This window comes from Salvia splendens, chromosome 21 (assembly GCF_004379255.2).
Source record: "Salvia splendens isolate huo1 chromosome 21, SspV2, whole genome shotgun sequence".
NCBI lineage: Eukaryota > Viridiplantae > Streptophyta > Magnoliopsida > Lamiales > Lamiaceae > Salvia > Salvia splendens.
In genome coordinates, this window is record NC_056052.1 from 22,602,517 (window position 1) to 22,629,166 (window position 26,650).

At 38.8% G+C, this 26,650-nt stretch overlaps 5 protein-coding genes and 1 pseudogene across 8 annotated transcripts; 4 read left to right on the plus strand and 2 right to left on the minus strand.

Annotated features, from left to right (window-relative positions):
- Positions 1-1,649: 1,649 nt before the first annotated feature.
- LOC121784604 (G-type lectin S-receptor-like serine/threonine-protein kinase At5g24080) lies at positions 1,650-4,821 on the plus strand. Of its 3 annotated transcripts, none has more exons than XM_042182773.1 (3): positions 1,650-1,964; positions 2,252-3,567; positions 3,678-4,821. In XM_042182773.1, the coding sequence occupies exons 1-3, from the start codon at positions 1,723-1,725 to the stop codon at positions 4,646-4,648; spliced, it is 2,529 nt and encodes an 842-aa protein (XP_042038707.1). In that variant the 5' UTR covers positions 1,650-1,722; the 3' UTR covers positions 4,649-4,821. The 3 variants fall into 3 exon arrangements, with proteins under 3 accessions (XP_042038707.1, XP_042038708.1, XP_042038709.1); XM_042182774.1 differs by having other exon boundaries at positions 2,267-3,567; XM_042182775.1 differs by having other exon boundaries at positions 1,717-1,964; positions 2,263-3,567.
- An 89-nt stretch (positions 4,822-4,910) lies between these two features.
- On the plus strand, positions 4,911-7,672 carry LOC121784606 (WD repeat-containing protein 91-like). 2 transcript variants are annotated; one of them, XM_042182777.1, is made up of 9 exons: positions 4,911-5,496; positions 5,575-6,120; positions 6,205-6,280; positions 6,440-6,542; positions 6,668-6,762; positions 6,863-6,925; positions 7,073-7,157; positions 7,274-7,382; positions 7,491-7,672. In XM_042182777.1, the coding sequence occupies exons 1-2, from the start codon at positions 4,911-4,913 to the stop codon at positions 5,712-5,714; spliced, it is 726 nt and encodes a 241-aa protein (XP_042038711.1). In that variant the 3' UTR covers positions 5,715-6,120; positions 6,205-6,280; positions 6,440-6,542; positions 6,668-6,762; positions 6,863-6,925; positions 7,073-7,157; positions 7,274-7,382; positions 7,491-7,672. The 2 variants fall into 2 exon arrangements, with proteins under 2 accessions (XP_042038711.1, XP_042038710.1); XM_042182776.1 differs by having other exon boundaries at positions 7,274-7,672.
- On the plus strand, positions 5,754-7,543 carry LOC121784386. Its single transcript, XM_042182534.1, has 8 exons — positions 5,754-5,760; positions 6,014-6,120; positions 6,205-6,280; positions 6,463-6,542; positions 6,668-6,723; positions 7,073-7,157; positions 7,274-7,361; positions 7,425-7,543. The coding sequence occupies exons 1-8, from the start codon at positions 5,754-5,756 to the stop codon at positions 7,541-7,543; spliced, it is 618 nt and encodes a 205-aa protein (XP_042038468.1).
- A 246-nt stretch (positions 7,673-7,918) lies between the features above and the next one.
- Positions 7,919-16,683, minus strand: LOC121783898. Its single transcript, XM_042182082.1, has 20 exons — positions 16,429-16,683; positions 16,180-16,332; positions 15,943-16,102; positions 14,999-15,317; positions 14,723-14,860; positions 14,436-14,625; positions 14,204-14,334; positions 13,890-14,099; positions 13,518-13,684; positions 12,652-12,730; positions 11,474-11,989; positions 11,024-11,370; positions 10,712-10,798; positions 10,527-10,628; positions 10,080-10,322; positions 9,828-9,896; positions 9,508-9,732; positions 9,012-9,122; positions 8,431-8,547; positions 7,919-8,318 (listed from the first exon to the last, which is right to left on the minus strand). Exons 1-20 carry the CDS (start codon positions 16,523-16,525, stop codon positions 8,078-8,080), a joined length of 3,702 nt encoding a protein of 1,233 aa, XP_042038016.1. The 5' UTR covers positions 16,526-16,683; the 3' UTR covers positions 7,919-8,077.
- Positions 16,684-17,531: 848 nt separating this feature from the next.
- Positions 17,532-22,261, plus strand: LOC121785043 (plastidial pyruvate kinase 2-like). The gene is made up of 12 exons (XM_042183379.1): positions 17,532-17,916; positions 18,332-18,619; positions 18,787-18,952; positions 19,613-19,747; positions 19,846-19,956; positions 20,050-20,138; positions 20,530-20,592; positions 20,760-20,935; positions 21,018-21,120; positions 21,206-21,354; positions 21,568-21,676; positions 21,900-22,261. The coding sequence occupies exons 1-12, from the start codon at positions 17,719-17,721 to the stop codon at positions 22,005-22,007; spliced, it is 1,695 nt and encodes a 564-aa protein (XP_042039313.1). The 5' UTR covers positions 17,532-17,718; the 3' UTR covers positions 22,008-22,261.
- Positions 22,262-22,995: 734 nt separating this feature from the next.
- Positions 22,996-26,096, minus strand: LOC121784387 (annotated as a pseudogene).
- Between the last annotated feature and the right edge of the window lie 554 nt (positions 26,097-26,650).

A 26,650-nucleotide genomic window follows, 5' to 3' on the forward strand; every position in this document is an offset into this window, starting at 1 on the left:
GGATGCTCTAAAGCTATTACGTATCAGTCGAAACTTGACAGTATAAATTATTTTCAAAAAAGGACAGGTTTGAGAACAATGTTAAATTTCAAGACTGAAAACGTTGCAAGTAGTGAGGTCAGCTAAGACTAATTGCGCAGATTCAATCATTGATATTGTGACGAGGAACGTTGACTTACTCAGCAATTAAGCCTCGAAATGAATTCAATTTTCTTCAAATATACAGTTTATATGTAATGCGACTTCATAAAATATGTGACACATTATCTTATGGATGTTCCATGTATGAATATAAATCAAATAGTGAAAAGAGTGTGGATTACACAGTTGACTAAATTATGAAATAGTACACTCTGTGTGCAATTAGTCGCGTTACATTTAACTACTCCCTTTTCAGTGATGAGGATTTTGTGGGGTAGACAAGTCACAAGCTTTTCATTTTTTCATATAATAAAAAAAGAAGAAAGATTTTCAAGCTAGTTTTTTGTGTATCATATTATATTCATCAAAAATTTGTATCAGGCAATGACACAAAATAATTACACATTCAGTGAGGTACGTCGTTGAACTAGATAACAGATTGATGTTAGGGAACTCAAAAAAAAAAATTACTCCATCCGTCCCAGCTCAAGCGATTGATTTCTTTTTTGCCGTTGTTTTGCGAAGATGATAATAAATAGTTAAAGTGAATAGAAAGTAAAGTAAGAAATAGAATAATATAGAAGAGAGTCGTATCTACATTATTATCTTACTTACTTTATTTTCTCTTCACTTTAACTATTTATTATCATTTTTATTAAACACGTGCCGAAAAACAGTCAATCACTTGAAATGGGATAGAATGAGTATACTATTACGAGAATTTTTTGTAAAAAAAGTATTGCTATGTATGAAGAAATAGACTAATATAGGTATACTAATAGAGTGTTTTATGGAAAACGGCTATCGTTGTGAACATATGACTTTTGATGACCTAATGAGAAATTGAAATGAAAAAATAAATATAAAAACTGCCCATTCAATTCTTAGCTAACTTTTCTCTCTTTAGATGTTGGAAATTTTATACACGCTTTAATGTAGAATTTGGTAGACATTAATAGGAGTGTTGATCACCAAAATCCCTTTATTTTAAGTGATACACTTGAAATACAATGATAAAAAGTAGTAGAAATGAGTAATTGAAGAATGAAAATTATGTTTTAAATGGTGTCTAAACATTGTCTCAAGCATCATGATTTCAATATATATAATGCAGATTGACTATATATTTTAAATCGCTCATATTGGCATATATAAAAAATGAAGCTCTACAATTTTGATTGCCCTAATAAAAAGTGAAATAATATTGTAAAAAACTGAGTATCCCCACCTCATTAAAACTAAGTGTGAAAATCAGAAAACAAAACAGGGTGTGACAAGCATCACATTGCTTCCTCTAGAATTTGAAATTTTTTCAAAATCAACCTAACTCAAAATACATAGAATTAGACACGTGTCGTACATTATCCAGCCGACCATACTTCAATTTTCAACATTGTAGCTCAACCACCGTTGCCCACGTGTCACCTTACAACACTTTTACTCTCTCCACACACCTCTACTTCCACTTAATACTCCAAATCTTTCTCATAAATTATGCAACCCTCAACTTAAACCTTGAACCACGGCTTCTTCAAATTGAAATGAAGCATATAGTTTCAGTCATTTCTCTCTTCTAATAATATGGTTCGGGTCTATTATTTACCCGTGTGTTGGGCAGTCCTATCTCTCTTCGGATCCATTGTGTCAGGTCGGGTCACACCCGGCTCACGATTGATTGCACGGGAGAAGCAAGCATGGATTTCAGACAATGAGACTTTTGCCTTCGGATTTGCCGAGACAAACTCAAGAAACAATCAATTTCAGCTCGGAATATGGTTTTATCAACTTCCTAGTGATCGCACGTTTGTTTGGTCTCCTGACATGTAAGTAATGCTCATTTCCGTAATTTGCTCAAATCTCTCATTTTATCACTCCATTTATATGTCAATAAAGGGCTAGCTCGTTTTTCTCATTTTAATGTGTCCTACTAGCATTTTATTACTCCATAAAAGTAATGGAGTATACAAAAGATGAAATATTTTACTATTGGTGTATATACCACGATTACTATACTTGAAAATATGCCACACGAGTATTAATGGAAGTTAGAATAACGATTAAATTTGTTGACCAAACCATTCATCATTTTATCTAAATAATTTAAATATAGAAATTCTCCAGTCAGCAAAGACGCAATCCTTGAGTTCCAACCCAACGGCAACCTCGTCCTCACCGACGGCAGCGCCACCTTCTGGTCCTCCAACTCCACCACCTCCGGCTCCCCCACCGCCGCCATGTCCGACAACGGCAACTTCATCATCTACGGCCCCAACCAAACCGTCGCGTGGCAGAGCTTCTCCCATCCCTCCGACACCCTCCTCCCCGGCCAACCCCTCACCGCCGATCTCGAGCTCACCTCCTCCAAATCCTCCTCCCGCGACGGCTACTACACCCTCAAAATGCAGCAGCAGCCCACCTCCCTCAGCCTCGCCCTCACCTACAATCTCCCCGAATCCCCCGATTCTCCGCCGGAGCCGCTGTCAAACTTCTCCTACTGGTCCGGTCCCGACATATCGAACGTCACCGGGGACGTCTTCGCCGTCATGGACGACGGCGGCAGCTTCGGCATAGTCTACGGCTCCTCCGCCGACGGCGCCGTCTACGTGTACAAGAACGACAACGACAGCGGCGGCTTATCCGCGGCGATGAACCGGACGAGTAGCCCGGTGGTTATCCGGAGATTGATCTTGGAAGCTAACGGCAACCTGAGGATGTATCGGTGGGACAACGACGTCAACGGATCGAGGCAGTGGGTGGCGGAGTGGGCCGCCGAGTCGAATCCATGCAACATCGCCGGGATATGCGGCAACGGGATATGTAACCTGGACAGGAGCAAGACGAACGCGTCTTGCTCCTGTCTGCCCGGGACAGCGGATTCCGAAGAGGGAATCAGCTGCTACGGGAATTCGTCGGAAATTATGTGTGGGGCGAATCATGAGAATGTGACGCCTAATTTGAAGATGTCTGTCCTGAAGGATACGAATTACTACTTCTCTGAATCGTCGGTGATTGCGAATTATAGCGACGAGGGGACGGTGTCCAAATGCGGAGACGCTTGCTTGTCGGATTGTGATTGTGTTGCTTCGGTTTATGGTTTGAATGAGGAGAAGCCGTACTGTTGGATTTTGAGGAGGTTGGATTTCGGAGGGTATGAGGATCTCGGCTCGACTGTGTTCGTGAAGGTGGATTCGGATGGGGATGGGTTAACCAGTGAGGAAACAGGGAAGGTTGTGGTGCTCCCTATTGTTTTGAGCATCACTGTGCTAATAGGCCTTCTTGTTTGCATGTTGTATATCAACGTTCGTCGGAAGAGGAAGCTGAGACGAGCTCTCGAGAGTTCTCTCATCGTGTCGGGCCAGCCCATCAGTTTTAGCTACCGCGATTTGCAGTTCAAGACTAGTAACTTTTCGCAGCTACTGGGAACAGGTAATGAGACTTATATAGTGATTTGCAGTTCTTTCCTTAGACTGATTGTTTTATATGGCAATAATGTATAGATATGAAGATGGGTTGCTGATTCGTTTGTTTTGATGTAGGAGGATTCGGGAGCGTGTACAAGGGAAGTCTAAGCGATGGGACATTGATCGCGGTGAAGAAGCTAGACAGAATCCTGCCTCATGGGGAGAAGGAGTTCATTACAGAAGTGAACACTATTAGCTCAATGCATCATATGAATTTGGTGAGATTGTGGGGATATTGCTCGGAGGGGATCCAGAGGCTTTTGGTTTACGAGTTCATGAAGAATGGATCGTTGGATAAGTGGATCTTCTCATCCAGTTGCAGCAGGATTCTAGACTGGGAAACTCGGTTTCAAGTGGCGGTAGGTACTGCACAAGGAATCGCGTACTTCCACGAACAGTGTCGGGACAGGATAATCCACTGCGACATAAAGCCAGAAAACATTCTCCTCGACGACAACTTCAAGCCCAAGGTGTCGGACTTTGGGCTAGCCAAGATGATGGGGAGGGAGGCGTCGCGGGTGGTGACCATGATACGTGGGACGAGAGGGTACCTGGCTCCTGAATGGGTGAGCAACCGTCCCATAACTGTAAAGGCGGATGTGTATAGTTATGGGATGCTGCTGTTGGAGATCATAGGTGGGAGGAGGAATTTAGATATGAGCTATGATACAGAGGATTTCTTCTACCCTGGGTGGGCTTTCAAGGAGATGAAGATGGGGAGGGCCGCGAAGGCGGCCGACAGACGGCTGGAAGGGGCAGTGGAGGAGGTGGAGGTGGCGAGGGCGTTGGGGGTGGCGTTTTGGTGCATCCAGGATGAGATTGCGGTGAGGCCGACGATGGGGGACGTGGTGAAGATGTTGGAGGGGTCGGTGGAGATAAACGAGCCGCCGATGCCGCAGGCTGTGGTGGAGCTAATTGAGGAAGGATTGGATAATGTGTACAAGGCTATGAAGAGGGAATTCAATCACTATAGTTCATTTACTATCACTACTCATCCTTCTTCTTCTCATGCAACATGTAGCTATTCCACCATGTCGCCTAGATAAATATCTATATCTATATCTGCATTGGATTGGATTGAGATTAGAACAAGAGTTAGTACTGGTATACACAATTTTAATAGGGCTTCATCTCTTCACACTTCATCACTTGAGCAAACCATTTGTTCTAAAATAACCTCTTTTTTTTAAAAAAAAAAATCACATTTTCTTGCATACAACTTTATAGCTTCCCCATAAATATTTACTACTAGCTAAATAATTTTACAAAGTCCCACTCTAAAAATATGTGAATCTTCTAATACTTTTAATGAGCTCTACCAAATATATACTATCAAATTCCAACAAAAATCATAAACTATATTACCGGCCTAGTGAATATCTCCAAAAAATAGAACCGTTTTTGTTCTGGATTTCCAAAAATTTAGCAGCTGAAATCCAACAAACCTATATATATCTAAGCCCAAGATTCTTTGCGGATGAGAAAACCAGATTCAAGAAAGAAGGAATGGAGCAACTCCAATTCGCGGATGGATTAGTGAAAGAATTCCTCGTGTACAGAGGATTCACCAGCACACTGCAAGCCTTCGAGAAAGACTTAGCAACTGATATTGTTGGCAAAGGATTTCAAGTCGACGACATTATGAACCTAATTTTCGGCGTCTACGTCCCCCAATATGAGGCTGCCAAGTTGATCGATCTGCTAATCTTTTTCAGCACTTTCACAAATTCGGATCAGAAATGGATTGATATTGCTGCGAAATTGCAGCAGTCAGTCTTGCGTTATTACGTTGTTTATTGCTTGAAACATGAGAAGAGAGACGCAGTGCTGGAGCTGTTCGAGTATCATGGGAAAGGTCTCGCGCGGACTGATCCGAGTTGGTGTAATTGGTTCTGTGAGTATCGCTTTCGATTAATTCAATTCTCTGCACTGTTGTTATGGCTCTGATCTTGTTGATTTTTGGTCGTTGCAGCGCTTCCCTATTTGCCGAATCCGCATTTGGATTCACGGTTTAACGACTTCTTTTCGGATGAGTGGTTCCAAACGTTGTACATTTCTCTTAGGACTTTCTTGAGGATAATGCTCACTGGACCTCATATCCTTAATCAATAGATTGAATGCAGCTAGTAGTTCTTGACTTTCAATGTAGCAATGCTATGTAAATAACTGCTTCTGTGTTGTAATTGTAAACAATAGGCATACCAGCTTTGCTTCTGGTTCATTGCAATAAGAGGCTTTGAAATGATTGATGTGTATATGCATGTATTCAAGTTATATGTTATGTTTCCTTTCTTTTCTTGTCTTTGTCATTGATTTGGGGAGTCAATTATTTGAATTGGTAGTGTCTACAACTAATTAATATATGTGTTTTTTCTGAGCTTATCCACGTACCCCTGCCTTATTGAATATAGTTTCTGAAAGGGACACTGTGAAGCAGCTGCAACAAGAGATACAGCATCTTTCTCTCAAGTTATCTCAAGCTCAGACTTCGTTGAAGGAAAAGGAGGCACAATCCAGTGTGAGTCCTTTATCACATACCAAATAAAACAGACATTTTCTTATTGGATACAATACTCAAATGGTGGAATGATTTATTTCTCAGTCTGGTTCGAACGACCCTGCTGTTGACAGTAGAAGTAATGATGATAGCCAAAGCTTTAAAGAAGTCTCTGTTACAGGTTAGTCATTCCTGAGGTTTTGGTCTTTTTCCCTAAGGTTATTATTTGTTATGGCCATGGTAATCTTTTGTCCTGTTCAAATAATATTTTCAGATTTAATTTATGCCTCCCTATTGACATACTTGTTGTGCTATCCTTTCTCATATTGCTGTGGTGTAGTATATGGACCTTTGATTCATCAGCACCGACATCAAGAAATGCAACCATCCACTGTGGAACTGAGACCATGTCTCTTGAGTGGGATTGCAGGTCCAATAATTTGGTATGTTTCTGAGTGTTTTTATATTTAAATTGAAGTTTCTTTTGGTCTAATCTTGTGAATTACTGTACTCACCAAGTAATGAAGACTGAGCATCTGATTTGATTTTATTGTCTGTTTGACTAAAGCTACTCATGGGCACTTCTGATGGATGCATAAAAGCATGGAATGCAGATGCTAAGCGGTTTGTTTGTGATCTAAAGTCTTCAAAAGCATATCCGAGGTGTTCTTCTTCTGTCCTTTGGATATTCATCTATAACCTTTGTGTCAATTATATTTGCTTCTTTCGCTTTCCACCTATCCTGATCATCATCATACTTCAGTATTTTGGACCTGAAATGCAGTCCCGTGTAGCCTATTTTGGTTTCTGCAGCAGCGTCTGGGAGGTACTTATGAACTTGCTATATATCATTCACTTTAGCCCTGCAGGCATGCAATTCTCTTTCTGAGAGATGATAGTTTTAGGCTCTCCCATTGTAACAAAGAAAGAATCAAAAGAATTTGTAAATCGTAGCATCCAATACCCTTTGCAGGCAAGTTTCTGGTAGTTCTGAATCTTCTGATAGCTTGGGTTTTGCCTCATTGACTGTATGGGACTTGAAGTCTTGGAAAGCTGTGGTATGTAATCGTTCCTCGCGACGCTGTATGTGAATCAAGAAACATTAATGCATGCTCTTACCTTTCCCTTCTGAATAAAGAATCATAAATCCTCACTTCTTCAACTTTTCTTGAAGGCTGTCCTTCCTCTAGGAAAAGATCCACCAGCAATAACCTCTTTGAGCTTCAATCGCAGTGGAAGGCTTTTAGCAGCAGCTGGAACAGGTGGATCGATTCATATGTTTGGTATCCTTACTCTATATCTTGTAAAGAACATTTGTTTCTTAGTCTTTTACACGTATGATAGCAAGTTTATAACATGTAGTACCAAATACATTCCTTTACTGAGAGAAGATATGTCTTCTTGCAAACAACTTGTTGGATGGACTGCACATAGGTATGCTTGATTAGTTCTTGATGTACTATACTACTAATATCTGAGGTTTTTCAGTGACATAGTCGGAGTCGGTAATATTCAAGGTTGCCTTGCTTTGTAAAACATCTTGGTTATTGAAATGTATATGACCATTGCCTCAGTTTTGTTGCGTTGGCTCATTTGTTGGTTTTTTTTTATTACTATAATTCTTACTTTGATTCCAAATCCTTGTTTGCAAGTGTTATAGCAATATCATAACTAACATGAGATACAAGTGTTATACTTAGCATACAACATGATATTATGTTCTTGTCACAATCTTTTCTTTTTGTTTTTTACACCTTCTGGACAAGCCAATTCACGAGATGAAACGTAGCAGAAAGAAAGCAAACATGATGGAACAGAGAACACATGCCAAAGCATAACCATTGGAAACAAAGCCATATCTTGACATGGCTTGCGTTATAAGAGTAGTTGAATAAAGAAGGCTCTACATTTTGAATTCTACCTATTTGCAGCATTTGATAATTAGCTATACACAGTTCAGATATGGTCACCGAGGAGGTTATTCCTCATCATCCTCAAAGTCGATCACCATCCTCCGCTGCCTTCTAGATGCACTACTTTCCTGTGTGATGCTTACAGGCTGCGTGTCTTCATCAAAATCCGCCAGTTCATTACCGAGAGCTTCTTCGTTAGTTCTCTCTCCAATTGTTTCAGTTGTCAAGTCATGAGAGTCGTTAGCAACTGAAACATCAATCTCTTCGGAACCCGTCTGCTTGGATTGTACTGTATCGGCCCTGAAACTGAAGAGAATTGTAGGCAAAATGGTAATTTTTAGGCACTACAAAAAACAAATGCAGACATATATATACTGCAACCCAAGACTTGAAACCGCTTTTGTGACTTTCTGAGTACCTCTCTGAGATTTGGGTATCCCTGCCAGCTAAGTTGGTATCGGGTAAATTCTCCCCGAATAAATCATCCAGAACCATATCGTCATCATCACTGATACGGGGTTTTTTCTTTGTTTTCCTGAGTAAAATAACAGAGTACTTAGCAACATATAACAAAGAATTACTAGAACGGAAAGAAGCTTTGCATTATAAAACCAGCTTCTTTATGGTGACTGTATATGGTTGCAATTTTCACCCTACAGCCTTTTTCTCAAATACCAATTAATCCTAGCATAGGGCAGAACTATATAATAAGTTACTGAAAGAACAACATCCTTGGCTTAAAAAGTTACTGACAATAGAATAGAACCGAAGTTAAATACATATATCATACAAGGAGATCCTTAGATATTCTGAAAATGATTTCTGAGCTCAACCATGTTTTCATGCTAAATATGGCAAAACAGAACATATATATTAACACGTCCTATGTATGGCTTTTTTCATACTGACACAAGTACCACTAGTTAACACTCTGCAATCCATGATGTGCATGTGCATATGGAGAGAGAGAGAGAGAGAGAGGGAGAGACAGAGACTTACGCCAATACAGAGCTAAGTAATTCATCATCAGAGATGTCTCCTGGAGATTCCCGTGCTACCTTCTTAATTTTACTCTTATCAGTGTTCTTTCCATTTCGATTATGTTTGCCCCTAAAAGAAAGACAACAGGAGTTAAATATTCTAACATTAGAACAGGTAACTGTGCCATTTTTAATGTGAAGGAAAACTGACTGAAGTAACATATGATCATTAAGTAGGGTGCATGAGATGCCCGGTCAGATCTTGCACACTTCAATGAACTCTATTGCTCACCATTACTAATTATGGAAATCTCACTAACATGCAACTGAGAGTTTGTAGCCTCAGAAGTGAGTTTAAGATGTAAACCAATTTTCATAAATAAAACTACCTTTCCTTTAATCAGATATTAGGTTGCTCATAGTTGGAAAATAAAGTACTAGGTCTTTTTGTTCAACTATTAGTTAGGGCTTGAGATATGCAATTGCATGCAAAGAGTGGTGTGGTTTGAGGTTACCTGATCTTCAGAGACGATAATGTTTCACTATCAGAGTTGCCTGCACCTTCTGAAGGAAATTCGCTTACAATCTCATCCCTCAAATGCATGCTAGCCTGAGGCTTCTGTTTTGGCCTAACAAGGCCTAGTTGCTTAAGTTTTCTAGAAACCTGAGAGGTGGAAATACTGCCACTGCTATCAAGTGCATTAGCAATCATGTAGCTGCACCTCTTGTGATCTTTGAACCTTCAGCAAGTTAAATATAGCACGAAAATATCTTAATTATTTGAGTAAAAGGTCATATAAGTAAACTACGCATGACATAGTTCGAGAACTCTTACTGTTCAAATAAATCTTTGATCTCCTGTTCCTGACTAACACTAAATGCATCTACTCTTTTTCTAGAGTTCCTGACAAGGAAGAGTAAGAAGGCGCATCAATCAACTTAAACAGAAGACAGATAATCTTGTTATTCAAAATTTTTCCATTTCAATTAAACCAACCTATGTGATAAGTCAGAATTTAATAAGCATGAAGTACGGCATATAAGCTAGCGATAAACACAGATCATGCATAATGCTTAAAGCACTTACAGTGGTCTCTTTGGGGATGAACTTTTCTCTGTTGGAGTTAAATTGGGATGAGTCGTATCTTTTGAAGCATCCCTCTTGTTTCCCTGAAGTTGATTGGAGGTTTTAGAGCTCTGCTTCTTTTCTTTAGCTGGCAGTTTAAGTCCAAGCTGTCTAAGAAACTTAGAAATTTGTAGTTTTGAAATATCTCCATCTGGATCAAGCTCTCCAGCAATGAGCGTACTACATTCTGGGTTATCCTTATACCTAACATACCAGGATCTTAGTAAATTGTGGCGATTTGGAATGTCAAAGCAAAATAAAAGTCTCAAAGTAGCAGGAAACTAAACCACCAGTGATGAAAAGAATACATTCAGATGATTATTAAAAGCTGAGTTCATGCTAGAGGACTAGTGTCTTCTAATGGTCCAAAAAGCTTTGTCAATATAATCAAATTTAGGAAGAACTAACTTCTCATAGAGATCCTTAAGCTTTCCAGTAATTTCATCAGTAAGAATAAGGCCATTTCCTCTCCTTGATGATAGCTCGCCAGTTTTCTCTTCAGAACTCTCCCTGAATTAAGGGAAGCAACAAAAGATGAGAACAAAAAAAAAAGAAACCAGAAAAGAGCTAAAATTGTAAAGAGACCGTCGTACCTGTCAGATATTGCAATCTCTTCAATCATTTCTTCCACTGGATTTTGCCTGAACTTCTGAAAGTTTTCTTTGAAAGGACCATCTGCCCTGTACAGCATTCATCAGAATCTCATCAGAGAAAATATCAACATTCTGATCTAGAAAAATGGAAATCATGCCAGTCATTATGCATTAGGTCAAATCAGTAAATCCAAAATAAATTATTTGTGGAATTAGCTCTTATTCTAATTCAAATGACAAATCAGTTTAAGTTTTTAGCTCCCTCTGGAAAGCTGCAAGAAGAAATATGAACTAATGTTGAAGATATCTTACTCTTGGTTGTCATAATCATCATCACCTAGGGCATCAGCTAAATTCCTGCGAACCCATTTTTGATCATCAAAAAAGCCACTTCCACTCTTTTTGGTTCCGTTTCTGCCTTCCCCAGATTCATTTTTTATACTGTTTAGCTCATTAAGCATAGATCCACAATTTATATAATGGCTTTCTTTTCGTGTCTTCACAAATAGAACTTCAACCAAAAGAAGGGGATAATTCTTCATTTTCCGCAGCATTCTCCGTGTCAAACTTTTCAAAAAGTCGACAATGTTTTCATATTCTTTGTGTGGCCTTGATTTCTGCTCTTCCAGGATATCATAGAATATTGTGAGGAGTGATAGCTGTAGAATTGATTGAGATATCATCGTGAGACACTTACATCTAAAATTATCTTTTCCAAATGAAACAAGGTATATATTGCAATATAACTGCTCATATATATACCTGATACAGCATCGGGGACAGTTCAAGATCATCACAAATACGTCGGAGCACAGTTATTATATAATGATTCGTCATGATGGAATTGGTCTTATAGAACTTCAGCAACCAGCACAACTTCTGAATAATAGTGTTGCTAGCAAGAGCGGATACCAAAGTAGATACCTTAAAATCAACTTCATCTGCCAATATTGGCTGCTCATCAGAAGAATCATCAGTGTGCAGACCATCATTTTCAGTGATATTTTTGTCATCCACCTCCGCATTGTTGCATGTCAGGTTGGCTGGATTCGTTTCAGGTTCATCAACCTTAATGGCATCCCTGATGCTTTCATCAGCCTCAGCACTAAACTCGTCATTTATTAATGTCTCCTTTTCCAACATGTTGACATCATTTGGTTCTTCACAAGTGGAGCTGCCTATCTCATTCTGGATACTGACATCACCCACACTTGGTTCACAAACATTTTCGTTCTTGGTTTCTGCCTTCTTTTTTCTCTTTCTCAACTTTTTTGAGACCTTAATTTAAGAAAAGTTAAAATCTTAAATATACAGAATGTACAAGTTACAATATATATTGAATCTGAAGACATATAAGACTTTAATGGAAGCATATGTTTGTTGTTTTATTCAAACATTTATAGAAGATAGTAAGATAAAGCATTCAAATGCTACTACTGCCCGAGTCTTGGCAAACTGATAACTCAAAGAAAGGGATAAATTATCCCTTCAGAAATTTATGCTGAAGGGATAAAATCATCCCTTCTGACATCATTTTTTTCTTCTCCAGACAATTTTCTCTTGTGTAATTGACCTTTCTACAGAACATATACTGAACCCTTGCTTTCGATCAAGAAAGCAAAAAATCCAGAAACGCACCATGATTAGAATCAAGTTGGACAATATGCAGCAGCACTTAAAAGGCATCTAATAAAAATTAGGACAAAGATTATCGATAAAATATAATCACCTAAAGAATGACTATTCGAATTATGCAGTACAGCAGTACAAGAAACTCCAGGAAATAAGTAGGATAACTTATAGCTCTAAATACAATTTAAAATCTAAAGATTTTTAGGCACTTCTGTGTGCAGCTTAATGAGCAGAAAACCATGAATTTTAACCAAGTCTACAGAAAACAAGTAGCTATAGATAAAAAGTTAATTGCAAATCAAATGTACCCTCAGAGTGCCTCGTGCTTGGAGGTTTTCCAGTAGTCGCAGAACCACATGCACAGTTTCCACCAAGTTGGCAAGATCACTAGAAAAATCATTAAAGCATGATTAACAAAGCAATACAAAAGACAAATGAACTAAAACTTATTTTCGGATAATGAAATTACTGAAGCCAATGCATGATGCATCCCAAGTTTAATCCTAGCATGTGCATGTTGTGTATTCAAGTTGCGCATTTAGTTTCTAAGTGACATGATGCTGCTATAGGATTACCAGTACTTAAGAATTTGAAGCTTAAAGTTAATAAGCTAAAATAATTGACTCCTCTCTGCAACAAACAAGCTAAACTGGTACAGAGTTGCAGGTGAATAACAAGATATTATATGGTGATTAGCAACATATTTAGAGGTCCAAAATAACTTACTTTGCCTTCGTAATATAAAAATCAATCCCAGACTTACAAAATTAGACTATTTTAAGGAATCGTGACTTGATACAATACCAACAAGAGTAAACAACTGTCAGCCATATTAAAACAAATACTAATAAATTTTTCATTATGGGAGAAGTGCTACTAAACACCAAAGAGTATGATAGTTGAAACCCCCAATGCCTTGACATAAATGATGAACTCGCCATCAGTGTTAAAACAAAGACCAAGGAGCTACAAATCAAACTAGATGAGTAATTCATTTGTTGATGCAAGAGATTTCAAAGACAAAATCATATAGTATGATATATATTTTATCTTTATATGTGCATGGGTGTTCAAGTCAAAATGAGTTGCATTTTTTAGGTGAGCACAGTTTTTGTTAAGGTGAACACTTTTATGATTTTTGAAGCACAGTGTTAAAGGGAAATAAGTGGGAAACCTTTTAGATTGTTTATGAGTGTCAAAGGATTTAATCAGATTCAAGAGAAACCGAGTCATCCCTTCCTCAGTTTGATCATAGAATAACTTGTATAGAAGAATGCGAGCTGTCTGAGGTTCCTTTGAATCTTCTAGGGATTGCTTTAGCACCAAATCCAGCATTCGTATCTTCAAAGGAAATAACTGTATATGTCAGAAACAGCAACACATAGCATGCTTGTAGAAACTCATGGAAAAAATCTATTAAGAGAGAGATGCATATACTTCTCGAGTAAAGTAAAAGGGCATGCAAATTAGGAAATTGATATGGCAATAGGTGTTATTAAAATTTTGAAGATGAATGAGGTAGAACTTGAGCTTGAAGATTAATTACCATAACTTTTGCAAGGGACCCTGCTGCTGAAAGAAACTTATAATCATTTGTTTGTTTCAAGGCTTCAAATGCATATCGCCATTTTGAAGTGACCAGTAGAAACATCGACTCAGTTAATGTTTCAGCAATTGGGCCGCATATACTACCTTTAAACAGGGCATCGTCATCAAGAGAATTTGCTGTCTCCTCATTGTTAGCATCAATACTAGGCTGTCGATGCATACAGAAGCCGATGTAAGCTTTGAAACATGAAGCAAGAACCAGAAGATTTACACAAGGAATGTGTATATTTTAGTTCACCGGTTGGTTCATACCTTAGAAGCTACACACTTGTGATACTGAAAAGATGTGACAAACTCAGCAACCTTAAAAAACATGATTACATCAGTGCTCTGAATCTCAAGATGCTCTTTATCAATATCTTCACGGATTGACTGCATCAGAACTGGAGGAAAAATAATGTAAATGAGATCAAATATCAAGCAGAAATCACAGAGAAGGAAAAACATGGAAAAATATCCATGTTAGTAGCTGAAAAATTAATACCATTGTATCCTCCCATCAGAAATTGGCTTATAAAAGCATCAAGTAATTGCAGAGTTTTATTTTTTGTTGACGGTAGTTCTCTATGTTCCCATTTCTCTCGTTTGGATGGACCTCGGATAACTTTAGGACCTTTTAACAAAGCATCATCAGAAGGAGAAGGGTTTCCCTTCAGAAGTGCTTTAGAACCATCCTGTTGTAGATTTACAGTTAACCCCACAAAATATAAATGTTCAATATTTTTGCCAGAACTACAAGGCTGGAACATCAAGAGTGATTATATGTCATACCAAGGTGACTCTCGTATATGTTCCAGTAAACTTCGAATAGCAACTTAGATTGTGAAATCTGGTAAGCCTTCTTTTCTCTTGTTCCTCTTTCATGATGGACTGGAGACTGCTAACTAAATTTTCGGAATCATATTCAACCTAAACAACATATCATAAGTTGTAATGAAGATGAAGCATGAACAATCAGATATAAAGAAGCCAGGAAAGGTTCAACTGACACAAAAAAATGCAAACGGACATTTGATTAATATCTTGGAAAAACAACAATCCACAAACCTCGTAGCTCTTCAAGTATGCTTTTGCAATCAACTCAGGATTTTGACCTTTAAATATGTGATAGTAAGTCTCTAGTAAAAGCAAGTTATCTTGACGAAGGTAGCCCTGAGAACCACCAGTGTGTTGTGATAAAACCAAAATCAGGTCCATAACATTCTCCTGGAACAATGATTCTAAAAAGCTGTCTCGAATAAATAGAAACCGAGTGGCTGATCCTTCAGCTTTCTGTTGGGTTGAAATATCTTGAATAGCAAGGACATTTCGAAATAAAGTGAGGACCAGCTGAACAAGTTTCCAGTCATCCTCCATAAAAGATCCACTGCAAAACATGAAGTAAATTGTCATGTTGGATTCAATGGTGAAATTTAAGACCGAAGAAAAATTAGGATGAAGTATATTGCTATTGATCAACTTAAACATGCAAGTTACAATCTTTTATACTATAACAAGCAATCACTATCATTCACCATGTACCTTCTTGTCTCTCAGAACAAATCATTTTAAGAAATCATGTTGCTACTAAATTTTTATCTCCCTTTCATCTTTGCCACAACCAAAAGTGGATTTTCTTTAATTTTCAGAATGATACACTCATCCTCCAAAAGTGTTAAATGTTTAGTATCTAAGTTCATAAAGTATCACACAAAAATGAACACATTGGTTCATCCGACAAAAAAATTTGGAACATGCTTCAGTACTCTGAAAAATTTTCTGGCCAACTACCGAAAAACATAATCCCCTCATTAAAGTTTCCTGACCGGTAGGATATAAAACGCAAAAATGTGACAGTCTCCACTCTCCGGGCCCAGAGACACCATTACAACTTCCATTTCCATAACGAGTGATAAAAAATCAATTGAACTTCCAGTAACCTAATCTCTGATAGTCACCAAAAAAAAGTAAATTAGTTGTTTCTGCAGGTAAAAACAACAAGCACAGCTGACCTTTCGAGATTTTCTAATGGGCTTTCGAGAAGGGACACTATTACTGGAACAATATCACTGAACGTAATAGCGGACTTCAGTCCCCAAAGATACTCGATTTGTTGCAATATGTCAACCGATGTAGGCTCAACGGGCATAGTAAGAAACACCAGCACTTTCACTACAAGAAGACAAGAACTTGAATCGTCATTATTGTTACTAGCATATTACACTCTTAAAATCCCAATTCAGTCTCACCTGCATTCAACACCAAATTACGGTCTTCCTGGAAATACTCAATAATCGGTATCAAATCCTTCCCCACAGTATTCCATTTACAGATTTGCTTGAACACATCCCTTTTCTCCGGATCGTCCCGCCTTAGAAACCTTAATAGATCCTTCAAGTTATCTGCCAAATATTTTGAGCAAAATCGAATTAAAAACATTTCAATAAATATCTCTGTTATCTCAATTTCTAAAGAGAAAGAAGAAGAAGAAGTGGCACCTAAACAATACTCTCCCTTATCATATCCAATGCGCTTCCCATTGTCATCTTCTTCGACTATACCTAGCCCAGCGCAAATGGTTGATAATCCATCCATGTTCCTCGAATTAAACCCTTAATTTTGGGGAAACTGATGTGTGAAAAATACCTAATGCTTGTGGAAGGGGTGGATCTGAGAATCTGGTATTAGGGATTGGAGTTTTGAGTGATAGTAGTAGTAGAGGTAAATTTCCCGCCTTATTTCAAGAATTGGCGCGATTCAGAGCGTTGTTTATAACGTTTATTCATTTTCTTTCTCGCATTAATTAAAAGCACACTAATTTTTTTTTCTTTTTGTTTTTTCAAATTACGGGAGATGAATAATAATTAATGAACGAATAATTTGACTTTACCATATTGAATTTATATTATGAGAAATGATACGACGGATTATCTTATTTGAGTATTTTATGTTAGTATTATCCTTTTCTGATTGTACAGTTAATGTTGTTTATTTTATGTATTTATATATTTAATTTAATTTTAATATATTAAAATTGGTATAGATATATTCGGATTTCTGATTGGATTTTGCACAATTCAATCCATTTGATCTAATCTAAATCTTGTAAATTCGAACTATAAAATCCAACCTGGATTGATTCAAACAATTTGAAAGATCCGAAAATCTAAGGTCAAATACCATTAGAATTGTTACCGAAAACTTTTATAAAGTTTATTTTAGAAAATTTAGTTATGGTTTTTTCACCTCTTGAATCTCAGATAATTGCACATGCATTATTAATGAACCAAAACCAAACTAATAATTAACTTCAATGAGCTTACGTATTTTGGTTATGCCTTGATCAAACTACTCCTGTAAATATATTTTGGATTATAAAATATCTGGATTCAATCCAAACATCTAAAAAATTTAATTACTTAAATTCAACTAGATAAAAAAAAATTCAAACTGAAGTTTAAATTCGATTTTCAGATTTCGGGTAGTAGTGAATTGAATTGTTGGGCCCCAGTGGAAATGCGTTGGGCCCCAATTTGAATTAGTCGAAACCCTATTTTAGCACTTAAACCCCTATGGGCTATGGCTGTCAACCTTGTGTGCTGAGCTGAGCTACTGTTGGGGAGATCACCAGCCTCCATTTTTTTTCGATACAAACAAGAAACCGATCATCCTAAATCATCGACCATTTCTCCCATCTCTCTCACAACTTATAAATTACTCGCCTCTCTCTCTCTCTCTCTCTCCACCTCTTTTCGTCCACGCTTTACAAGAGGTTAGCTATTGTTGCAATGGCCCAGGCGACGGCGGCGGGGTTGACTCATGGCGCTGTTGCGGCTAATCCGGCCTCAGGATCACTGAAGATCCGTGTCGACGAGCTGAGGCCAGCTCGCGGCTTTGAAGCCAAGGTTTTGGGACTAACTGAGAAGAAGAAGAAGAAGGGTCACCGCGGAGTCACCGCCTTGCGCTCTGAACTGCAAGTGATTCCGGTGTGTTATTTGAGGATCAAGTTTCCAACTTTATGAATGTTGTTACTGTTGGGAAGAGTTTGTTATTTCGTTGGCCCCATACTTTTTTCGAGATATGATTTATGCTTTGGGACAGTGGTGTGATTTGCTTACTATAGTATTGTTTATACGATCATTATTCATATGAGTAATATTGGCATCTAATACTAAAAGTTTCTTCCTTTTTTTTTAATAATTTCTATGAAGCCTGATCTCGTAGGACATTGTTTCCAATTTGACCCAATCAAGTTAAGCGAGATATCCTGATAATATCTAATTTAATACTAATGGTTAGATATATTCTTATGCGACATCTGAATGTGTCCAATGGTTTGCAAATGTCTTGAGCAGATAAGTCCTACTACTAAATTAGTTTTCTTCAAATTATCGTGACCAGGCAGAAGAGCAGAATCAATATGTACAAGGGATTCCACAACCTGGTGGAACATCAGCGGCTATATGGTCTAAGCCTACTGTCGGCCGGAAGACAAAGATTGTTTGCACGATCGGTCCCTCCACTAACACCAGGGAAATGATATGGAAGCTCGCAGAGGCTGGAATGAATGTTGCCCGTCTCAATATGTCACATGGAGACCATGCATCTCACCAGAAAGTCATTGATTTGGTCAAGGAATATAATGCTCAATCCAAAGACAATGTCATTGCCATCATGCTTGATACCAAGGTGACTCCCTTTTTTAAGCCGGGAAGAGAGCAGAGGGGTTGTGCTTAGTTTGTCAATTACATTTGAGTTCGGCTAACATTTCACAAGAATGAGCGTCATGTTGCCTCCTGATATTTTCAGCATTGCAAATGAATTTGCTTCTAATGCTTTGTGACGTCTAATGTCAGGGTCCTGAGGTTAGGAGTGGTGATCTACCTCAACCTATTCCACTTAAACCTGGTCAGGAATTTACTTTCACAATTCGAAGAGGAGTTGGCACGGCAGATTGCGTCAGTGTGAACTATGATGATTTTGTTAATGATGTCGAAGCGGGGGACATGCTTCTTGTTGATGGTATGATACTACTACTACTACTACTAACTTAACTGTGATTAAGATTGGACAATAATCAGATTCTACAAAAACTGTTGAGTTGTCGACTGTTGCTATGGGGATACCTCTTACGTCCTATGTGTCCTTTGTATTAGATGGGGGAGATGAATTGTTGACTTACTGGTTAGGAAGGCAATAATTGCAGCTTACCAGTTGGCCATGATCAATTATATAGAATTCCCCACTACCGAATTTGTATAGCATTATTTGTTTTTTTTATGTATTATTGGATGAAGTACATTTGCTTAAATGGTAAACAAGGGCAGGATGACCTATGTCAAACACATAAGAAAGGAGTTTCCCTTCTACATAATTATACTTGAACCGTCGTTACAAAATTCAAAGGGAAGTTGAGTATGATATAGTACTATGGATTTTTTCCAAAATGTATTACTATTAGGATTAGAAGATAAAATGATCTTCATGTGTGTGGGTGCATTTCCCTTTTACCTATGCAATCTATCTTTAGAGGTTAGCGGACAGAGGCAGGAGGACTGGGCGGGGACACAATATTATGGTTTACACCAATTGAATTTCTCAACTTGGAGACCATTTGAAGAAACTTTTGTGAAAATGTCTTTGTATTTTTGCCTGTTTAATGTCTACAGTGGGATGATGCAGGTGGTATGATGTCATTCTTGGTGAAATCAAAGACTAAAGATTCAGTGAAGTGTGAAGTTGTTGATGGTGGAGAGCTTATGTCCCGAAGGCATCTCAATGTTCGAGGAAAAAGTGCAACACTGCCGTCAATTACTGGTTAGATCAACAATTATACTTTCTGACATCTGTGATGCTTCTATTACTTTCTAGTACCTTTTCTATCAAATGTTGACATTCCCAATTGTCTTTAACAGAAAAGGATTGGGATGATATCAAATTTGGAGTGGACAACGAAATCGACTTCTATGCTGTTTCCTTTGTCAAGGATGCAGCTGTGGTCCATGAACTGAAGAATTATCTTAAAGGTACAAACAGCATTCGTACTTCAGCTTACGAGTATCGACTGTATGTTTGACTTAGTTAATGCCTAATCTTTAACTGAATGTTTATCCCTGTAGATGCTGGCGCGGATATCCATGTCATTGTAAAAATTGAAAGTGCAGATTCGATACCAAATTTGCATTCGATTATAACAGCATCTGATGGGGTAAGTTGATCAATAGTAATCACTCTTTGGAAAATGATTTGCTGTTATTTGCACTAGCCACTAAGGATTGCATTTTCTTCTTAAATATATTTCTGTTTAAGAAATTGAGTTTATAGACGTTCAAGTTGATTAGGGTATCACTCATAAGTTGTCAATCACCAAGTGTTTTTGTAGTCTGTTATTTGAGGTATAAAATAGTTTACTTATTTTCCAAAATAATTGGATCACTCACCACTCCTAGAAAAAGAAAGCCTGAGATAACATTAGCTTCTGACACATGACAAACTAGTGTCAGTCGCTTGCTTGATTTGCTACTACTTTTTTTCCTTTCATAATATCATCTATATTGATGTTAGGTGGCAGTTTTAGCTGAAGCTTGATTTTTTTTCAGGCTATGGTTGCCAGGGGAGATCTTGGTGCAGAGTTGCCGATTGAAGAGGTCCCTTTATTGCAGGTAACATTATTAGTGTGGTGTTAAAGGAAGACATCCTTGCTATTTGCCTATGATTCTTGACTTGACTGCTGGAAAGATGGGTCACTGGATTTATCCATGCTAGTGATATCACTCAAGTCCATACATCATGCTATCAACACAAATATGCCATTTTTTTGCATTTGCAGGAAGAAATTATTGGATTATGCCGTAGTATGGGCAAGACGGTCATAGTGGCAACAAATATGCTGGAAAGCATGATTGTGCATCCCACTCCTACCCGAGCAGAGGTATCAGATATCGCTATAGCAGTTAAAGAAGGGGCTGATGCGATTATGCTCTCTGGAGAAACTGCTCACGGGAAGTGAGTTAACTTTCCATTGTAACTAGGCCAATACTCCAGATATCTTTGCATTGTAATTGATTGGGTTAAAATTGCTCATTAGGTTCCCACTGAAGGCAGTTAACGTCATGCACACAGTGTCATTGCGGATGGAAGCTACGATAACTGCACCACCAACTCCAGCAAATCTGGGCCAAGCCTTCAAGGTAGGGCTAGTGTTTTCTTCCATACTTATCTGATATTTGCTACGTGCTGTGCATGTTCTTTACTTCTTATTTTTGTCATTTGCAGAACCATATGAGCGAAATGTTTGCATACCATGCAACAAAGGTGTCTAATAACCTTGGAACTTCAATTGTTGTCTTCACTAGAACTGGCTTCATGGCTATTCTACTGAGCCACTATAGACCGCGCGGCACAATCTTCGCTTTCACAAATGAGTGAGTTGCCTAATCTACATTATATTAACCATATAAGCTTATAGATGATCCTTTTATGTCTCTCTCTTTATATTGAGATATAATAGTAAATCTTTAAGAACAATTTGATATGCGAAACTTGAGGAGCTGATTCACTGGCATCACGAATTATGCGTCTTTTTAGCAAGTATGGTTTCTCCATCTAATAGATTTTATGCTTTACTTGTCTAACAGGAAGAAGATACAGCAGAGATTAGCTCTATACCAAGGCGTTTGCCCCATACACATGGAGTTTTCTGCAGATGCTGAGGAAACTTTTAACAACGCTTTGACTTTGTTAGAGGTGAACATTTTTTAGGCTTATCTTTGGACAATTATACGATTTAAAACTAAAAAATTGTTATAAGGTTAAGAATATGTGACATGCTGCATCACATCCATATACTGTTATAAGCACACTCTATAGCCAATTTGAGCAGTTAGAGTGAGCTTTGAACCGTGTCCAAAATCGACTACCTATGTCTGATATCATGATTATAATTCAATATTTATTTTTAATCTTACAGAAGCAAGGACTAGCGAAAGAAGGTGAGCATGTCGCAGTTGTTCAAAGCGGTAAACAACCCATTTGGCGCTCGGAATCAACACATAATATTCAACTGAGGAAAATATAGTTGGCAAAGGGGAATCATTCCTATTGTTCACGGCCGCGCAGATTAGACGACAAGTAAACAGATTGTAAACAATGTTCAATGATTGTTGGACTGTGTTGTAATCTTAAAATTTGATTTGATTTCATTTCATTTCATTTCATTTACCATTGGGGGAATTCATTTGTTCGAATAATGTATTGCATCCTTTTGATCTTCAATTTTACTTGGACTAATGTAATGATATTTCTAGTTGAATGAAAGCAAGTTGAGAATTATACAAATGTTTTTTAAGTATGTATCTTTTCCTCTATCTTCTTGGATCATTTATATAGATGGCTATAAATGGTAGTCGATTTTGAGGGATAAATGTTTAATTATAGTTTTGAAGAATATTTTTTGTCTCAACGATTGCTAATTCAAAATGATCAAGGTAAATGGCATTGAACCCCGAATGATTGTACTCGTTTTATCTTACTATGACTATTTGTATATGCTTTTAAATAGAGTGTTTTATCATCATAATGATGTGCTCCACATTTCATTATCTACAATTCTCTGTATATATACTCTACATAAACTAAATATATTTTCAACTAAGTATTAGTTAATTCATGATTGCATTTTTTTTTTATTTCAATGACTACTGATGTCTTATAATTAACTTATCATAAATATGATATTTAACAATATTTATAACCTAAACATAACTCCTTATTTGATAAAATTGTAGCATAACAATTTCCAAATTTTAGATCATTACCTTCCCCGACTCACAATATTAATATAGTGCACCTATAAGAGTTAAACTAATAAGTACGGTTGTTATACGAAATATTGTGATTCACTACTAAACATGTAGTAGTAAAATATAAGAAGTGTATATTTTCTCTCTCATTCCTAAAGTACAAACTAGAAACAAGATTGGGAGACAATACACTTTAATTAACTTAGTCATATGAAGTAAAAAAACATGAGACAGATGAAGAGAACCAAACCAAAGCAAAACAACCTAAACCTCAACAAAGCATTTGTTGAGCTCCACTTTATCAATATCCAAAGTATCAGTTGGGAAGGCGCAGTCCACCTCCGTCTCCACCAGCTCCGGACAAGCCTTGGGCGTCACATTCTTCCCCTTTTACAAATATTTGTAAAATCATCCCCTTTTATCCCCGACAAAGACCCCACAACCGTCACATTCTTCCCCTTCATATCCTTATAGTTAATATTACTGACCTCGGGCAGCGCCTTCGGGTCGAACCCCGGATCCAAATGCTGTTGAAAAGTAAAATGCGGAAAATAAAACTGAAGAACTCTTGAAGACTACATTTTTATTGATCTGAATTGGTGTTGTTGATACAAAATACATAGGTATTTATAGAACTCTAGATATAAATATACCTAGGAACTATACTTATTGGAACTCTATATTATAAATGGTATTCTCTTCCCAATAGGTTGGGACTGTACACATTCTCTTCCCAACATACTTGGGACACCTCAAGTTATATTTCCAACACTCCCCCTCAAGTTAAGTATCGAGTTTTTCGACACTTAACTTGCACGATCTTCACTTTGATAAATAGTTTATACTCGTATTCAGGAGTCCTTCACTTTTCATTGACAGTTTATGCTCGTATCATAGAGCTTCTTCAATTCATCATTGATAGTTTATATTCGTGTCAAAGAGTTTTTTTTTCATTGAAAGTTTAGACTCGTTTCAAGGAGCTTCTTCATTTTTCTTCATTAAAAGTTTAGGCTCTTATAAATGAGCTCTTCATCATTGAAAGTTTAGACTCATTTCAAGGAGTTTCTTCAATATTCTGTTGACAGTTTTTACTCGTGTCATAGAGCTTTTCAATTTTAGGTTGGCGGTTTTAACTCGTATCCAGGAGCCATCTTAGACAGTTTTAACTCGTATCCGGGAGCCATTTTTAGACCATTCTCGGCCCATTCCAATGAGCTCATTATTTCCATTTCTTCTTTCCTGAGCCTAATAACCACTAGGCCCGAATTTACTTCTTTTTTGAAACCCTAAAAACGTCCGAACTCCGTGGAGCTTCTGCTCATTTCTGACGATGAGATTTCTCCCATCACATCTCACTTCGGTTCCTCCTCGACATTCTTCAAGGCGGTCACCTCTCGGATCGCCGCCAAATCTCGCGGTTCGGGATCTCTTCCGCTGCATCTTCACGGCGATGTGCTATTCAGGACGTTGGCTGCTCCGCCTTCGTCCTCTGTAATTCTCTCATTGTAGTCTCCCATGCTGCCCCCGGCAGTAGCTTCTCCTCTCTTGGTGGGGCTGGCCATCTCCATCTCCGGCATGTCTACCTTTTGAAGCAGTGATCGATGATCATGTGGTTGTGTCTGGGCAAAGGCTTTCAACGTGATTCTCTCCACCGGTGGTTCTGTTTTGAAGACGAGTCATCTAGTTGGTCAATATCTCGCCCTCTGAGCCGGATAACTCGTCTTTTCCTTTGTTCTGATTGTCGTTCGTCGGCTGTGGCCTTCTCGACCTTGATATAGGTGAGGCGACCAGTGCACTTCCGACATCAAAGACTGCTCTCTCGGCTCCCTTTCTGGAAGTCTCAACTTCTCCTTCCTCATCAGGGCTGGCCATCTTTTCTCCATCACCGGCACGGCATCCTTTGTAACTCCGGTCAACTGCTTCTTCGGCATTGTGCTCCCCTATTCCGGGCAGCCGCTTCTTCTCGGCTACTAGATCGGCTACTCGTCGTCCCTTCACAAATTGCGTCACCAATAGCCGACAGTGAAACTTCTCCGATCACTCTTTCACTTCGCTTTCTCCTCTTGCCGTCATCACGGTAGATTTCCTCGCCAATTCCTGCCAAGCCTCGACTCTATCGTCAATCGTGCATCGCGCCTCCTTCGCAGCTGCTTTCTTCTCCGGTTAACTGGCTGCACACACCACTATGGCTGGTAGAATTGGAGACGAATCTTCCGGTAGTGTACTTCCTCTCCCCCTCTACCGGATAATTCTTCGACTGCTTCGACTCCTTTCCTGAATTTCTCTTCTTGGCGACAATCTGTTCATCGGCGCCAATACACTTTTAGTTAGTACCTCCATTTGGAAACACTTTTCCGACACCCAAGTTTACAGCCTAGTTGAAGGAGTAAACTTCAGTCATGTCTCCTCCTTCCGACGAGCTGCCTCCTTCTGGTTTCTCCGGCTGTAGTAGTCCTCTCCCCCTCGGCCGGACAAACCGAAGATTACTCCTCTGTTTTCTTCTCTTGATGGCGGTTGTGCGCGTTGCTGCTGTCAGGGACTTCATCTCCTTTTTTTTCCAATTCGCCAGAACAAGGGCCTTGTGAGGTCACCGCCTCTGATTTTCCCACCGATTTTCGCGGTGACACAACACCGTCGTTCGCGTTGTTCGCTTCAGTCGTCTAGCGCCATAGCTCTTTCGCTCAGCGGGCAAACGCCGCTGCTGCCAGCGCTGTTCAGCCACCAACCTTGCTTCTCGCCGCTGCCATCTCCACCACGGTTGGTCATTAGTAGAGCAGCACCCTCATCCATCGGGTCTTGCTATGCCGTCACTTTGCTGGTGAAGAACTTCCCGTCGGGTAGAGTTCCAGCCCTCAACTTCTGAAAGATCATTCTTGGGACACCTCAAGTTATATTTCCAACAGATGCGATCCGTAGTCCCCATTCATCCAGAAAAAATACTCCATGTTATTCATTTCTACGTTTCTGACGTAGATGTCTTTGACGTAGCCACCCCTCCCGGCTCCGGTCTTGATCCGGATGCCGGACTGGGAGTTGAGGGCGTGGATGTCCTCGACGCGGACGTCGCGGATGCCGCCGGACATCTCGCTGCCGAGGGCGATGACGGCGCTGTCGGGGGAGATGCAGGTGAAGGAGCGGATGGAGAGGCGCTGGGTGGTGACGGCGTAGGCGATGCTGTACTGGTCCCAGCCGCTCTTGACGGAGATGCAGTCGTCGCCGGAGACGACGTAGGAGTCGCGGATGCGGGTGTCGGAGCAGGAGTCCGGGTTGATGCCGTCGGTGTTGGGGACGGTGACGGGGGCGAGGATGGTGAGGCGCTCGATGATCACGTTGGTGCAGTAGGTGGGGTGGACGTGCCACGAGTGTCAGGTCCGATTCAGAATTAACCAAAGTTTGTTCAAATTCAGGTGTCTCACAACATGAATCAACTACACTGTATAGAAAGTTTGAATTTATATATTCCCTCCTTTCACCGATAGATATCCTATTTTCGACTGACTCAGATTTTTAAAAAATTGTTTATGGACCTTAATTACTTTTATACTACTACTATTATTTTAATTTACAATAAAATATGAGTAGAGTGAGACAAATTATCAAATAGTATAGCTTTTTCAGTAATATTATTTTAAAAAAACCTATTTATAACACAAAATTATCAAAATGCCTCTAAAATTTCGTAATTTGTGCTATTAGAGCATCCACAACCGTGCTCTTGCCAGCGGCACGGTTGTGGGCCCGGGCTGTACTATTCATGCCTGCTCTCTGGCAAGAGCACAATACCCACAACTGTGCTCTTCCGCAAGGACGAGCACAATTAATATAAAATTCAATTAAACAAAAACATTTCCATAATATTAAAATTCATTTAAAAACCACAATAAATATTACAATTTACAAATAAAATTAAAAATTACAT

Coding starts and splice junctions, on each gene's coding strand:
- LOC121784604 (XM_042182773.1), top strand. CDS start 1,723: ATGGTTCGGGTCTATTATTTACCCGTGTGTTGGGCAGTCCTATCTCTC. Junction 1,965..2,251: donor TTTGTTTGGTCTCCTGACAT/GTAAGTAATGCT, acceptor ATTTAAATATAG/AAATTCTCCAGTCAGCAAAG. Junction 3,568..3,677: donor TTCGCAGCTACTGGGAACAG/GTAATGAGACTT, acceptor GTTTTGATGTAG/GAGGATTCGGGAGCGTGTAC.
- LOC121784606 (XM_042182776.1), top strand. CDS start 4,911: ATGAGCTCTACCAAATATATACTATCAAATTCCAACAAAAATCATAAA. Junction 5,497..5,574: donor GAGTTGGTGTAATTGGTTCT/GTGAGTATCGCT, acceptor TGGTCGTTGCAG/CGCTTCCCTATTTGCCGAAT.
- LOC121784386 (XM_042182534.1), top strand. Junction 6,543..6,667: donor ATTGCAGGTCCAATAATTTG/GTATGTTTCTGA, acceptor GTTTGACTAAAG/CTACTCATGGGCACTTCTGA. Junction 7,158..7,273: donor TGAAGTCTTGGAAAGCTGTG/GTATGTAATCGT, acceptor CTTTTCTTGAAG/GCTGTCCTTCCTCTAGGAAA.
- LOC121783898 (XM_042182082.1), bottom strand. CDS start 16,525: ATGGATGGATTATCAACCATTTGCGCTGGGCTAGGTATAGTCGAAGAA. Junction 15,318..15,942: donor CCATTAGAAAATCTCGAAAG/GTCAGCTGTGCT, acceptor CATGTTTTGCAG/TGGATCTTTTATGGAGGATG. Junction 14,335..14,435: donor TCTGATGGGAGGATACAATG/GTATTAATTTTT, acceptor TTTTTCCTCCAG/TTCTGATGCAGTCAATCCGT.
- LOC121785043 (XM_042183379.1), top strand. CDS start 17,719: ATGGCCCAGGCGACGGCGGCGGGGTTGACTCATGGCGCTGTTGCGGCT. Junction 18,953..19,612: donor GGACATGCTTCTTGTTGATG/GTATGATACTAC, acceptor GGGATGATGCAG/GTGGTATGATGTCATTCTTG. Junction 19,748..19,845: donor AACACTGCCGTCAATTACTG/GTTAGATCAACA, acceptor TGTCTTTAACAG/AAAAGGATTGGGATGATATC.